We start from the raw sequence: 12,636 nt of genomic DNA, 5'->3' as shown, positions 1-12,636 counted from the left end.
ATTTCGTCAATTTACACGTCAGGTATTACTCAGCAAAAATATTGGATTAAGATGTTAATTTTTGTTGAGCTGTCACAACTTTTCTTTCTTTCCCTTGTTTCTTTTTCTTCCTACAACCACAATTTGCGCGGTTGGCTTATTGTGGATAATGTTTGGATACTTGGTACAAACTTCGGATTGGATTGGATTGGATTAATTAGTACGTTAGTGGCATCTGTATGGTACGTCGTCGACGGTATACTCATTAACCATGGGATTGTATTAAAGTTAGAAAATACGTGACTTACAAGGCCTTTACAATTACAGAAAACCAGAAAAAGCAGTCCCGGCCGTCGACTGTGATGCCAAGGACAAATACACGAGAATAATACGACTTCCAAATACAGGGGCGTAGTATATGGATGGGTTATATTTGGGATTTAGTCTAAGATTGATGACGACGTTAGGTCAGTTTACGTTACGGCAGGCAAGGACGAAAGAGTGTGTGGTCGGTTGTCTGTTCCTCAAGTCCCGGAACCTACATCGAAGTCTGAAAACTGCTGTGGACTCACGTTTCTTTTTCATGCAAATCGTATTCCGAAGACTCTGAACTTATCGCTTTTGGTGAATTGTTACTTTGAACTTCTTAATAAGCTAACCAAGCCTGCCGTCTTCAATAACTCTTTTTGGTGGTTAAGATCGTAATTTCATGCAACGCGATGTCAACGACGAATGGTGATAATATTCTAATCTAATTATGTCAGATGCGAATGTTAGCGAATATAATTAGTTTGAGATACTGATATAGTAACGAACGCAAATAGATTCAATAGTAAATGACAAGTATAAGGTCAAATTTGAAACACTCGTTTAATTATGCTCGATGAGGAAGTGAGATAGGTGAGAGTTTTAAGATATCCAAAGAATTAACTTAGTTTAATTAAGACCAAAACTTCCGTAATGGATTCAATGTGTTTTGATACGTGTTTTCCAACAACTGTAGAAACTAATTCTAGGTTAAGAATGTACTAGCTAGCTTTGCTAGTACATTCTAGGTTAATGAGATGACCTCGTATTATCTTCTAGTATTAAACACGAGATTTCAGTGAAATGCAATTTGATATAATTCACTCAATTTAAGTAGGCAATTTGTAAAATTAAAATTTTAAAAGTCCTTGATGCTGCAATTGCAATTTGCAAGGAATTCAAATAAAGCAAAAGGGACTAAAAATAAAAGGGAAAAGAAAATTGAATAATCTCTTTTACTCATTCGCTGGGCCCTAATCTCTTTGAGTGAGATGCTTTCAGTTCATATAATTTTTTTTTTTCGGTAAGATTTGTTCGGTCCAAAGTCGAAACACATCATGGACAGACCTATAAACCCTAACTTGATTTAACCAAACCACCACGTTAGTGATGAAAAAGAGATAGTTAGAGCAATTTCCTTAACTTTAGCTGAAATGAAGCTTTGGTTCCTGAACTAAAAATTCGTTAGTATTTATCTATGAATTTGTTATAATGTGGAGCAATGGTTATTGCAGTTAACTCCGTTAGAACTTCTATCTATTTTTTGCCCCTTTAAACCCTTGATTTTGGATAGCAATTCTAACAGAGTTAGTCAATAAAATGATCATTTCTCCACAATATAACAAGTTAAGGGACCAATACTCACGAATTTTTAGTTCATGCACCAAAATTTCAATTGAGCCAAAATTCAGAGACCATTGCTTCAATTTTCAAACTTTGAGGCAGAGAGAGATTTTATCAATTTTTTTGGGGGCTGGTGGGGGAAGCTTAAAGTCCAAGATTTGATCTTAGTTTTATGGTTATACTCTATCTGTTCTAAAACAGTTACGAGATAAGAGGGGCTGCCAAATCATCCTCAAGTTTATGAATATTTTCTCCACTACTTACACACAAGAGGGGCCGCCAAGGCATCCTCCAGTTTATTAATATCTTCCCCCACTACATATACGTCCTAATACCTATTACCTAGAAGGAATTAAACAATGACAAGATATGCCTTATAATCGGAAATGTAGCTGTTTGTATCTCCAACGCACCTAATGAGTACAACAAACTCAAACACAAGAGGATATATACACCAAGAGGTGAACTTGCAAGTGTACCACTTGTGCTTAGTTTTTGTGCCGTTCTGAAGTTTCCAACTCACACGAAAAAAAGAAAATTAAGAAGAAAAACACTTTTAGGGTTTCATTTTTCAAATAAGGCAGGCTTGACTTTGACCAGTACAAAAACAACGTCAAGCAACCGACGGGAACCCACCGCAGTTGAAAACTTGGAAGTTTGGCCGTCTGGTCATCTCCCCATCACCTTCGCTGCATTCTGCTCTCTCCAAATTAAGCAGAAGCTTCTCAAAGCTGTGATGATTCACACGTGCCACGGGTCATGACTCTGTTCACACGTGCAAGAAATGTTACACAGTGATCGTTTGCCGTTTGGTACGAGTAGAGCCGACGAACTGCTCGCTCTCTGTATATATTGTGGTCACTTTTAACAAAGACAATGAGAGAGAATTAGGGTTTATAACTTTTATGTGAGATTAAGAAACAGCTTCACATAATCATATCATTAGCTTATGACTCACCTCCACAGAATAAGTAGATTAATCATAAATTATTTAATTAATTAGATTTCATATATTTTTTAGAACCCGAAAAACAAGTATACATATCATATATCATTATACGAGTGGAATTATACTTAAACAAAAAAAATATATATATCTGCACTTGTAGAATAGCATATGGCCCCTTGTGTTACGTCCCGTGTTTCAGATTCGTTAAAAAATCTCCCATATCAACGGCCGGCATTAGGGCCCCACTAGATTGTTACTTTGTCTAAATGTCTCTTTCATTTTAAGCAATTTTCTAATCTTTATTCTCTCTACCCTTTTCTTTTTTTCTTTTTCTTTTTTCGGTAAAGCTCTCTTCCCTTTTCTTTTACCAAATGTTTTAGCATGATCAGAATATATAATTTGATAACAAAGGTATTTTAGCATAGAATATGATGCTTAATTTTTGTTGCTGGTCTAATGTATATGTCCAAGATAGTGTCATATACGTCCAAAACAATGTCGTTGTCCTATTTAACTAAAAAGATTATCGGCAAATTTGTAGTCGTTATTTACACACTCTAACCCTTAGGCCATCTTCAACCGACCCGGCCAAAGGGTTATAGGGCTAAAAATAGCTTGGAATGACACAAAAATCATCTCCAACCGAGGGCTAGGCCAAAGGGCTTGTGAGCCCCACTGGGCCTAAACCCCTAAATCAGGCCAGCGGGCTGGCCATTTCCAACCAGCCCTCCAGCGCCAGAATGTCAAGCTTGGCATTTTGCCAGCCCTCTAGCTTAGCTCATTTGAATGCCAATGGCCACCTGGCGTCAGCATGACGCCAACTAGCAACGGGTAGCTAATGTCAGGTTACCGTTGAAATTTGAAATTTTTTTTGCACGAATTTAAAAAAAAAAAATTCCTTTTTTTCCCTGTAAATACCTACACCATTCCTACAACATTGAAAGCTAAAGATAAGAAGTGTCACATAGATAAGAATCCTATCTAAAATTTGCACAACCAATTACATCTTGACACGTGGCATTCGAAATCCAATTCGAAAAATTATTAAGATTACATAAAGATAAGAAATCTGGAGAGTTACTCACTTTAGCGACATGCGTTACTTGAAATCCTATCCAAAAAATTATTGAGATTATATAAAGATAAGAAATCCAGAGGCTTATTCATTTGGCGACAAGTGTCACTCAAGATATGTCCAAAAACCTTATTTTAATATGGTAGTTTAATTAAATTAACCATATTAATTTAATTCAAATAATAAATTATGTTTGGCCTATGACCATTCGACCCTCTCAGTTGGAGATGATTTTTTGTCAAATGGCTATATTTGGCCTATGGTCCCTTCGGTTGGAGATAGTATAAAATATGGCCTAGCATTGTTCATTAAAATATAATTTCTTGCATGACTATAAAGCTAAAGGGAACCCTTTGACCCTCATTCGGTCGGAGATGGCCTTATTTCTTCCATCTCATATAAGTTAAGATTTTGTTAATTATTTACTTTTGTAAATCTTGATCCCATTAGGTCAATCAAATAAAACTACAAATTCATTCAAAATAAATAATAAAAATTAAGCAAAACAAAAACAAAAACAAAATGCGTATAACATTCTTGAGAAAAATAATATGGATTTAGATAGAAAGAAGTAATGTATGGATACGATGGTTCCATAAAAAGAAGTAATGTATGGATAAGATGCGGTTACTATAATTGATGAGTGATTCGGTGAATCTGCTTCATGTTCTCCAACCGAAGGTGATTGACTATTTAATTTGGATAAAGATGAATATTAACAGATTAAATATAAAAAACATTTGACAATTTGGGTATAAGAATTAATTTGTTAAGTATATCTCATACATTGTAGGCTAGCTTACATTTCCATTTGCACTTATAGTAGAATTGAAAATTTTTTTCACGACTCATTAACTCGATTCGAAATGATACAAAAATAACAAGTTTCGAGTCGATGTGTTAACGAGTCGGGTTGTTAGTGGGTCACTCGTTTAATGAATCGGATCATTATCGGGTCACTTGTTTAACGAAGCAGATCATTATCGGGTCACTCGTTAAGGATCATATAAGATAATGAGTTTAACACGACACGATCTATTAAAATAATGAATGTGATACAAAAACGACACAACCACAACTAACACAACTCGTTTGTCAAGCCTTAACTTACAATAGTGCATATAACAAGTCAACATACTGACCTGGATAAGCCTAAACTCCCCACGTCCAATTGTCCCTGCATTTATCTCTTTTCTTCTCTCCCAATGTGCATGCAATTTTCCCTATCTTTTTATAAACAAGATAAGGCAGAGAAATATGGAGTGGAGTGCTTTGAAGTCAACTTCCAGAAATACCAGACGAAAAAAAAACCATGGAACAAATTATATTTAAAGTCAACCAACATAGCATGAGATATATTGAGACTTCGTGGACCGTCGACAGATTTATTTATTTAGTTTCAGTTTATTTTGTTATACAGTTTTAACTTGGTAAGCTGAAAGTATGGCTGATCCTAGGACGTAGAACATGGACCCAACGGACGAAAAGTTTGAGGGCATGACAAGGAGATGAGATGGCCAAGCTACCTAGCTAGCTGGTTTGTTCTAAAATCGTTGACCAATATTAGCTTAAATTGTTCATAATTAAATTAACAATTTTAATTATTGAAGATTTTGAAGACTATGCTCCTAAATTAATATATATTAATTAAAACTTAAAAAAAAAACAAACAAACGTTAGCTTAAACGTTCGTTCTCAACTAACAATTTTTTTCTTGTTGATTTTGAAGACTTTTTTCCTAATTATATGTACATCGACTGTATATATATTTAAATTTCAAGATCTGTATATTGAATAGACACAAATCTCAAAATTTAAATTCATCTATCAATAAATAAATAGGAGAGCATTACCACACTTGAGAGCGATGAGCAAAAATACACCCATATATGATATTGTGAGACTGGCAACCATATTCATATTAACTTTTCGCCACATATATATCAAATATGATTTTTATCTTTTAATACCTGAAGGGGTACGTACGTGAAGCCTAAGGTTTACAAGTTGCCATTTAATTTTTATGTGAATTAATATTATTGTGTACACAGCAATACGTATTCCTCTCTCTCTCTCTCTCTCATCAGTTTCTTAAAAAACTGCAGCTAGATACACTGATTATTATCCTAATTATCTGTGACTAAAATACAATTTGTGATTTAAATAATATAAGATTCATACTACAATCCTATGCCAGTAGCTGTATCCTTTGTATTTTATTTACTAGTAATTATCACAGCTAACTAACTATATATATATATATATATATATATACACATATACATACATACATACATATATATATATATATATATATATATGATTTGTTTGTAGGGTAATACTAGGGAGACTATCTAGTTAAATTATATTTTGTTAATCATATTACGTGGTTGTTAATGATTGCATTATTACTAAAGTATTGATTAACGTGTTTATTTTCTATTTGATGATATATCACATGATTTACGAATTTGGTTTATAAAATTAGTCTAACTAGCATTAATCTTGTAAAGTAACCAACTTGTTCATATAATAAAACAGAAGAACGTGCATATTGGTGCCATTAATTTATGCTCCAATGCTCGTTATGTGTATTATCATATAAATAGACAGATTATATATTGATTCCTGTAATCATATGGAGTCATGCATGATAATATTTTTTTCAGTGTGATTGCCACACCATTATATGTATTACTAATTCACTCATATATAACGTAAAATTATTTTATATTAATTATGTCTTTTATCTTATAAATTATAGACAGTAAAATCACGTAACGGTATGACCAGAAAACTAACAATGTCATTACAAAATATGCCACACAAGGAGTCCTTGAAAGTTGAAAGCATGCATGCATGGATGAAGTTGTGAACATTTATTGATCGAAGATTTGAAGTCCAGACCCTAACTAGTATGCAGTCTCCTCCATGCCATTTGACTACAAGATGGACCTATCAACACAGCCAGCACAAGAAATGAAAATTAGTTGCACCCATAGCCACTTAATTTGTTTTTTTTTTAACTTCCTTTTTGTTCGAAGACACCATAGGCAAGTAGCAAGTAGCAAGTAGACTTACTATTAAGATAGCATATAATTAAGACCAAATCAGTTGAGGTTAATAACGTGATTAGAATCAGAACTGGATAACATAAGTAATCCTACTTCCCCTTTTCCAAGAACAATTGTAGGATAATTTTGTTGCAGGGATGGAAACCCCATGATTTAATTAAGTCAAGGGAATTACTAAGACATGATTTAAACACAAATTTTTATAATGTTTAATTGTATATAGAGATAGAAAGACATAGATAGAGCAGACAATGCTAATTCCAGAGGACTCCAAAAACAAATCATAATTGTCAGGAAGATTTTTATTATATATGATATGATATGATATGATGAATAATCAGGCACCAACTAGTCGACAGAAAAGGACCTAGGCCTCTTCTTGATACTCGCATTTTCACATGGTATGTGGGTTATTGGTGGGTCTCTGCTCAAAGTATGTTATAATTAAGACATCATATACACATATGCGTCATCATTAGACTGATACTAGACGATCTGTTACCCACAAAAATTTGCAGGACCAGCAAGTTAAGCTTTAATGTTATTACGAATTCAGATCCTCTTTGCATCTCTCGGTTTGGAGCCGACGCATCAGAGAATTCGAGGTCATTCGAGAGATAGCGAGAGAAAAAGATCCGAGTCGTTCAAGGGTTTGGTTTTGTGTGAGGTGGGTCAATGGGATAGGCGAATGAGACCCGTATGATTTAGATTGAGTGGTTCAGATTCTTTGATTCATCAACTCCAGACACAGAGATCCTGAAAGAATCTGAATTCTATTATTACAATATTCGGCGTCAGTAGATATTTTGTATATTAGTTTCCGATGAATATATATTGTCAAAATTATCATATGCGCAACGAATTTTTTGTAGGATTTAAGTGTAATTACAAATTGTAACATAATGATGTAGAAGTCATTCCTACTACAAAACGTACTTTCAAAATTGTTTTAAACGTAATAAAAAACTATAACATAAATAGTTTTTTTTTTTTTTTAAACAATACAATTTAAATAGTTAAAAAGAATTTTTAATCATTACCGAAACAATCTCAAACGAGTCCTAAACATGACTACCATCTTACGTTTCCACATTTCTTTCATATAAAACTCGGGTCGTCTTCTCCAAAGCAAGATATTACTTTAATCGCCATATATTCTTCCTCGGAAAAAGGGCCATTAGATTCAATCATCCATTTTCAACTTTGGGCATTGGGCTTACGACTTGTGTGTTTTCACTCTGGGCTCGTCCACATCAATCTTTGTTTGCTTTTATTATTTACGACGGAAAAAGACATTACCATGGTGAGCTTTGCATGCAGTTGTAGAGAGTTTTAGTCTAGAAGAGATTCAAAAGTCTTAATACGAAACACTCTTTTGATAAGTATAATATTAAAATTTTCTACTTGCAAAAATATTCAAGATGGGCCTGGGACCATCCTGGTACCTTCATGGCTCCGCTTACGTGCATTTGATATAAATATATTCTAATGCAAGCGATATTGGCCAAGAAAAAATTCAAATACGACATTTTAATTGTATGAATTGAATGCTGTCAATTAACTTAACGATAAAGCACTTTCACGCTAAAAACAAATGAAGGACCAACGATTACAACACCTAAATATCAGGAATTTATTACACTCTACATAATTAACTACACCATATCGAAATAAAGCATCAAGAAAGGAAGATTGAAACTACAAAATCGAATTTCATCTCATCGACAAAAATATGATTTCCATAAAATCAAGAGCAAGAAGAAACTTAGATGGTCCACATGTCCTCATCATCAAGTTGGATTACTAGTTGTCCAGGTCCATGTACCCTACTGCCTTATTTCCTAATACACAACCCTCTTTATGTCTTACAAATTATTAACATTTTTCCCCACCAAAACTCTATAAATCACTTTAAGGTCAGACGCTTCGGGAAAGAGTAATGTTAGATATATTAAATTTGTAGATTAAATTTGCAAATCAAATGATATGTCACCAATAAAAAAAACACGTTAATCAACACTTAAGTAATAATTCAATCATCAACTTCCACATCATTTAAGGACAGACGTTATAAATCACTTTAAGGACAGACGCTTTGGGAAAGAGTAATGTTAAATAGACTAAATTTGTAGATTAAATTCGTAGATCAAATGATATGTCATCAATAAGAAATAAACACGTTAATGAACACTTAAGTAATAATCCAATCATCAACTTTCACATCATTTAGTTTATAAAATTTAGTCTACATATTTAGTCTTCCTAACATTACGATTAACTCTATTCCATTTTGATTTCATTTATTGGCTGGGTTGATTAGTCAAGAAATAGAATCGCTTTTTAATTAAAGCTTCAAGTTCTTAAAATCTAAAGCTTTAAACCTAAAATCTAAGGCTTAAAGATTCTAAAGCTAGAATTCAAAAGTTTAAACTTTGAATGGCGACTCTACATCCTAAAACAATCAACTACGTCAATAAATGAGATCAAAACTGGGTAGAATTACGGTTAAACAGACGTCCCGTTTAAAAAACGCACGTCCATGACGAGAAATTTGCAGAAGAGACAATAACATACATAGGACAAGCAAATACAGCAGGAAACTTCATCTATCGCTGTCCTTTGTGTCCAGTCACAGAGGGTAAATGAAGTAGACCATGGCTTGCCTCTACTCCTCACATGCCCCTTTGGGAGTTCATGGCTTTCCCATGTGCTCCTTCCTAATAATACACAATCCCACTTAAATTAATTGCAATTGCATTCTCTTCTATCATTCATTCTCTACCACAATACTGCTACTACATGCAACACAATGCCTGAGTGTCTTAAACAAACATATTATCGTAGCAAAGTTGGACGTGGTTGAGTTGGTTAGGGTAGAGTCAAATCTTTATTCCCCTTAGTTTACATTAGATTAGAATATCGCTCGTATCAAAAAGTAGTATCGGCTCTGGCTGAGCTCTAGTTATGCATACAATCTTGACAAGAAGATGTTGTGATTCGTGAAAGTGGATCTAATTAAGATGAAATTTGGAGTTCCAACTTGAGCTTGACAAACCAGTAAAAACTTGGAAAACCCTTTTTATGCAGATATACAAGTTTTACAAAAATTAAATCAAAACAAATTATAAAGACAGAAACCCTACACTTGATTCATGAGTTAATGCCAGATTCCACTCAACATGCTACGAAATCTGTTTGTGGATAGCTTCTTCACAAGCTTCTTGGCATCTGAAACTTCATCTTCTGCTAGTTTTTCGATGTTTTTCATGTAACCCGAATGCGCAATCTTCCTCCTCCCGCTATTGCAGCTCGTCAGCGACATCAAAATGGAGAACAAGAGCTTTTTGTTGCCCGAATTCACTTGCTTCGGATCGAACCGCTGCAAGAGGAGGCACATGTTGCGATCATCCTGCACGAATCGTTTTCTGTTTTTCGGGACTGTGACCATGTTCGACAGCGCTTCAGCCGCCATTTCTCGAACCTCAAACGACTTGGAATCAAGAAACTTAACCAGCTCCGTCATGAAGTTTGCATCCCCCATTGCCTTCTTGGCCTCCTCTGATTTCCCACACATTCTAATCGACACTTTTAGCGCCAGTTCTTGAATCGAAACCTCCCCATTTTGGAGAAAGAACATGAGCTGATCAACAAAACCGTACTTGATCAGAAGACTAATCGAATTCGCATTGCGAAAACACAAATTCTCAATTGCCCTCAATGCTGTCTCCCTCACTTTACAAGAACAAGCCGCCGATCGGGTAGCCAAAACGCGAACCAACGCTTGAATTCCGCCCTCTTTCGCCACCATAACCCGAATTGCCTCATCCCCAGAAGCAATGTTTTGCAGAAACTCAATCGAATTGACCTGCAAGACTTCATCTTTCGACCTTGTGAGCCCGATAAACGTCGAAATAACACCTTCTTCGACCATGAATCTCTTGATTTCTTCAATGCCAACGAGATTTTTGAGTGCCCCGCAAGCAGGACCGACCAACTCTGCTCTGATCTCGCTGCCATCGCCGCCGGAACATAACTTAAGCAGAGCTGTGACTCCGCCGTGAGCTGAAATAGACCACCCATTATCCGAATTTTCCGTTAATCTCTGCAAGCTCTTTGCAGCTTCTTCTTTCCCAACCACACTCCCACACTCCAAAACCTGAATCAACGGCGCGATAATCCCGGCTCCGATCAGAACAACCTTGCACGAACCAAACCCAGAAATCACAGAAACAATCTTTGCAGACAACTCCTGGATTTGAACATCATGCGAAAAATCAAGAAAACTAGCCAATACATGCACAATCTCACTGTGCTCAACGACGACTTTAACATACTTGTCGTCTTCCACCAAAGCCTCGTGCAGATTAAGCAACGCCTGGCGTTTCATCTCTGCGTTGCCAATCTTCATCCTCGTCATCACGTCTCTGACGTAGAACCTCATGTCATCTCTGCAAGCTCCGTTTCCGGGCCTCGAAACGACAATCGCGAACCTCCGTGTCAAAACGCCGGCGTTGTAAACCTCCGAGAGGTTTCTTGCGTGAAGATCGAGTCTTGCTGAGAGAATGTCCAAGTCGCTCTGCATCAGGAGCTTCCCGCTGTACGAAAGATCGACGCAGCGACGCGCGATTTCGTGGCACTCGTTGACCGTCTGACATACGCCCGACACAATGCCTGAGAGAACTGCGTTTTCGCTGGCCTCGCAGTTTTCTACGGCCTCTAGGCCGGAGTTCAAATCTTCGAGCTTGGTCCTTATCGTCTTCCATTTCGCCGCAAATATTTTGATGGAATAAGACAGTGAAATCAGAGATGTAATGGACTCGATAGTTCGCCGGAGACTTGATTCGCCGGAGGAAGATTCCGACGAGTTTTGGCTCTGCTCTGTTTCTTTGGCTCCCTGCTTCTTTTCTTTCCCCATAGTTGCTCTCATTGGTTTTGGAACCAACCCATTTGGAAGTAGCGAAGTGGGTCGGATTCTGGATGGATGGGTACGAATATTCCGGCAATTCTGATCGGAATTCGAAACGGAATGGAATCTAGTTGACCATCTTATCGTGAACAGAGAGAGAGAGGCTCTGACTTCTCCCGTCTTTCTCCTGGTTCTATGCTTATCCTTGGTTTGGCAGCTGATCCACTGAATTGGACTTTAGTACGAAATTACATGACTGACCTTTTGGGCTGGCGTGTGGTAGTGGAATACGAATGGGGGATTCAATAGGGGTAATTTTGTAATTTTATTGGGTATCAAAAAATCTGTTGGAGTTGGAGCTTATTTATAGGAGGTGATACTTTTATGTTTGTATTCTGTAATCATTGTATTTTGTATAAAATTGATAAATTTTTCGCTTTGACGGAAACACGGCTCGATGTATGTATTATTATAATTTTTTGTTTCAAATTTTTAACTAACTGTACTATTACATTTTGTATTGAATCGTATTCTCGACACACTAAAACATCTCTCGTATAAAATAGTATATTCTAGTTGTATATAATCTACACAATTTAAATATGTTTTTAGGGCTAGTCACCCACTATTGGTGGTAAAAACTTTAAAGCAATGCTTAATTATGTATGTAAGGATTTTATTAATTATATATTCTAGAAAACTTTATAGAAGAAGAATTTAAATAGTACTGAAGATGTAACCAATTAACCATCATCACTCACAACACTCAATTACCAAAATTCCTCTTTTATCATCAAATAATTTGAGCAACTTTGAATATTTTGTGGCTGATTCATGGAACTGCAAGGACCTAGCATGTTCTTCCTATAGTTTAACCGTAAAGAGTTGGTATATGCGTTTTTTTGTGAGCTAAAAAATCTTTTAATTCTTTCAGGAACAATATTAAACGAATTATAGGTTGTTTCAGACGTTCGCAACTCACTTGTATCGGGATAATAAAAAA

General features: G+C 35.8%; 1 protein-coding gene across 1 annotated transcript; it reads right to left on the bottom strand.

Annotated features, from left to right (window-relative positions):
- Positions 1-9,723: 9,723 nt before the first annotated feature.
- On the bottom strand, positions 9,724-12,059 carry LOC103446481 (vacuolar protein 8). Its single transcript, XM_008385608.4, has one exon. It carries the CDS (start codon positions 11,652-11,654, stop codon positions 9,885-9,887), a length of 1,770 nt encoding a protein of 589 aa, XP_008383830.2. The 5' UTR covers positions 11,655-12,059; the 3' UTR covers positions 9,724-9,884.
- Positions 12,060-12,636: the final 577 nt, after the last annotated feature.

Source organism: Malus domestica, chromosome 10, assembly GCF_042453785.1.
Source record: "Malus domestica chromosome 10, GDT2T_hap1".
Taxonomy (NCBI): domain Eukaryota; kingdom Viridiplantae; phylum Streptophyta; class Magnoliopsida; order Rosales; family Rosaceae; genus Malus; species Malus domestica.
This window is presented reverse-complemented; position numbering and strand designations above follow the sequence as displayed.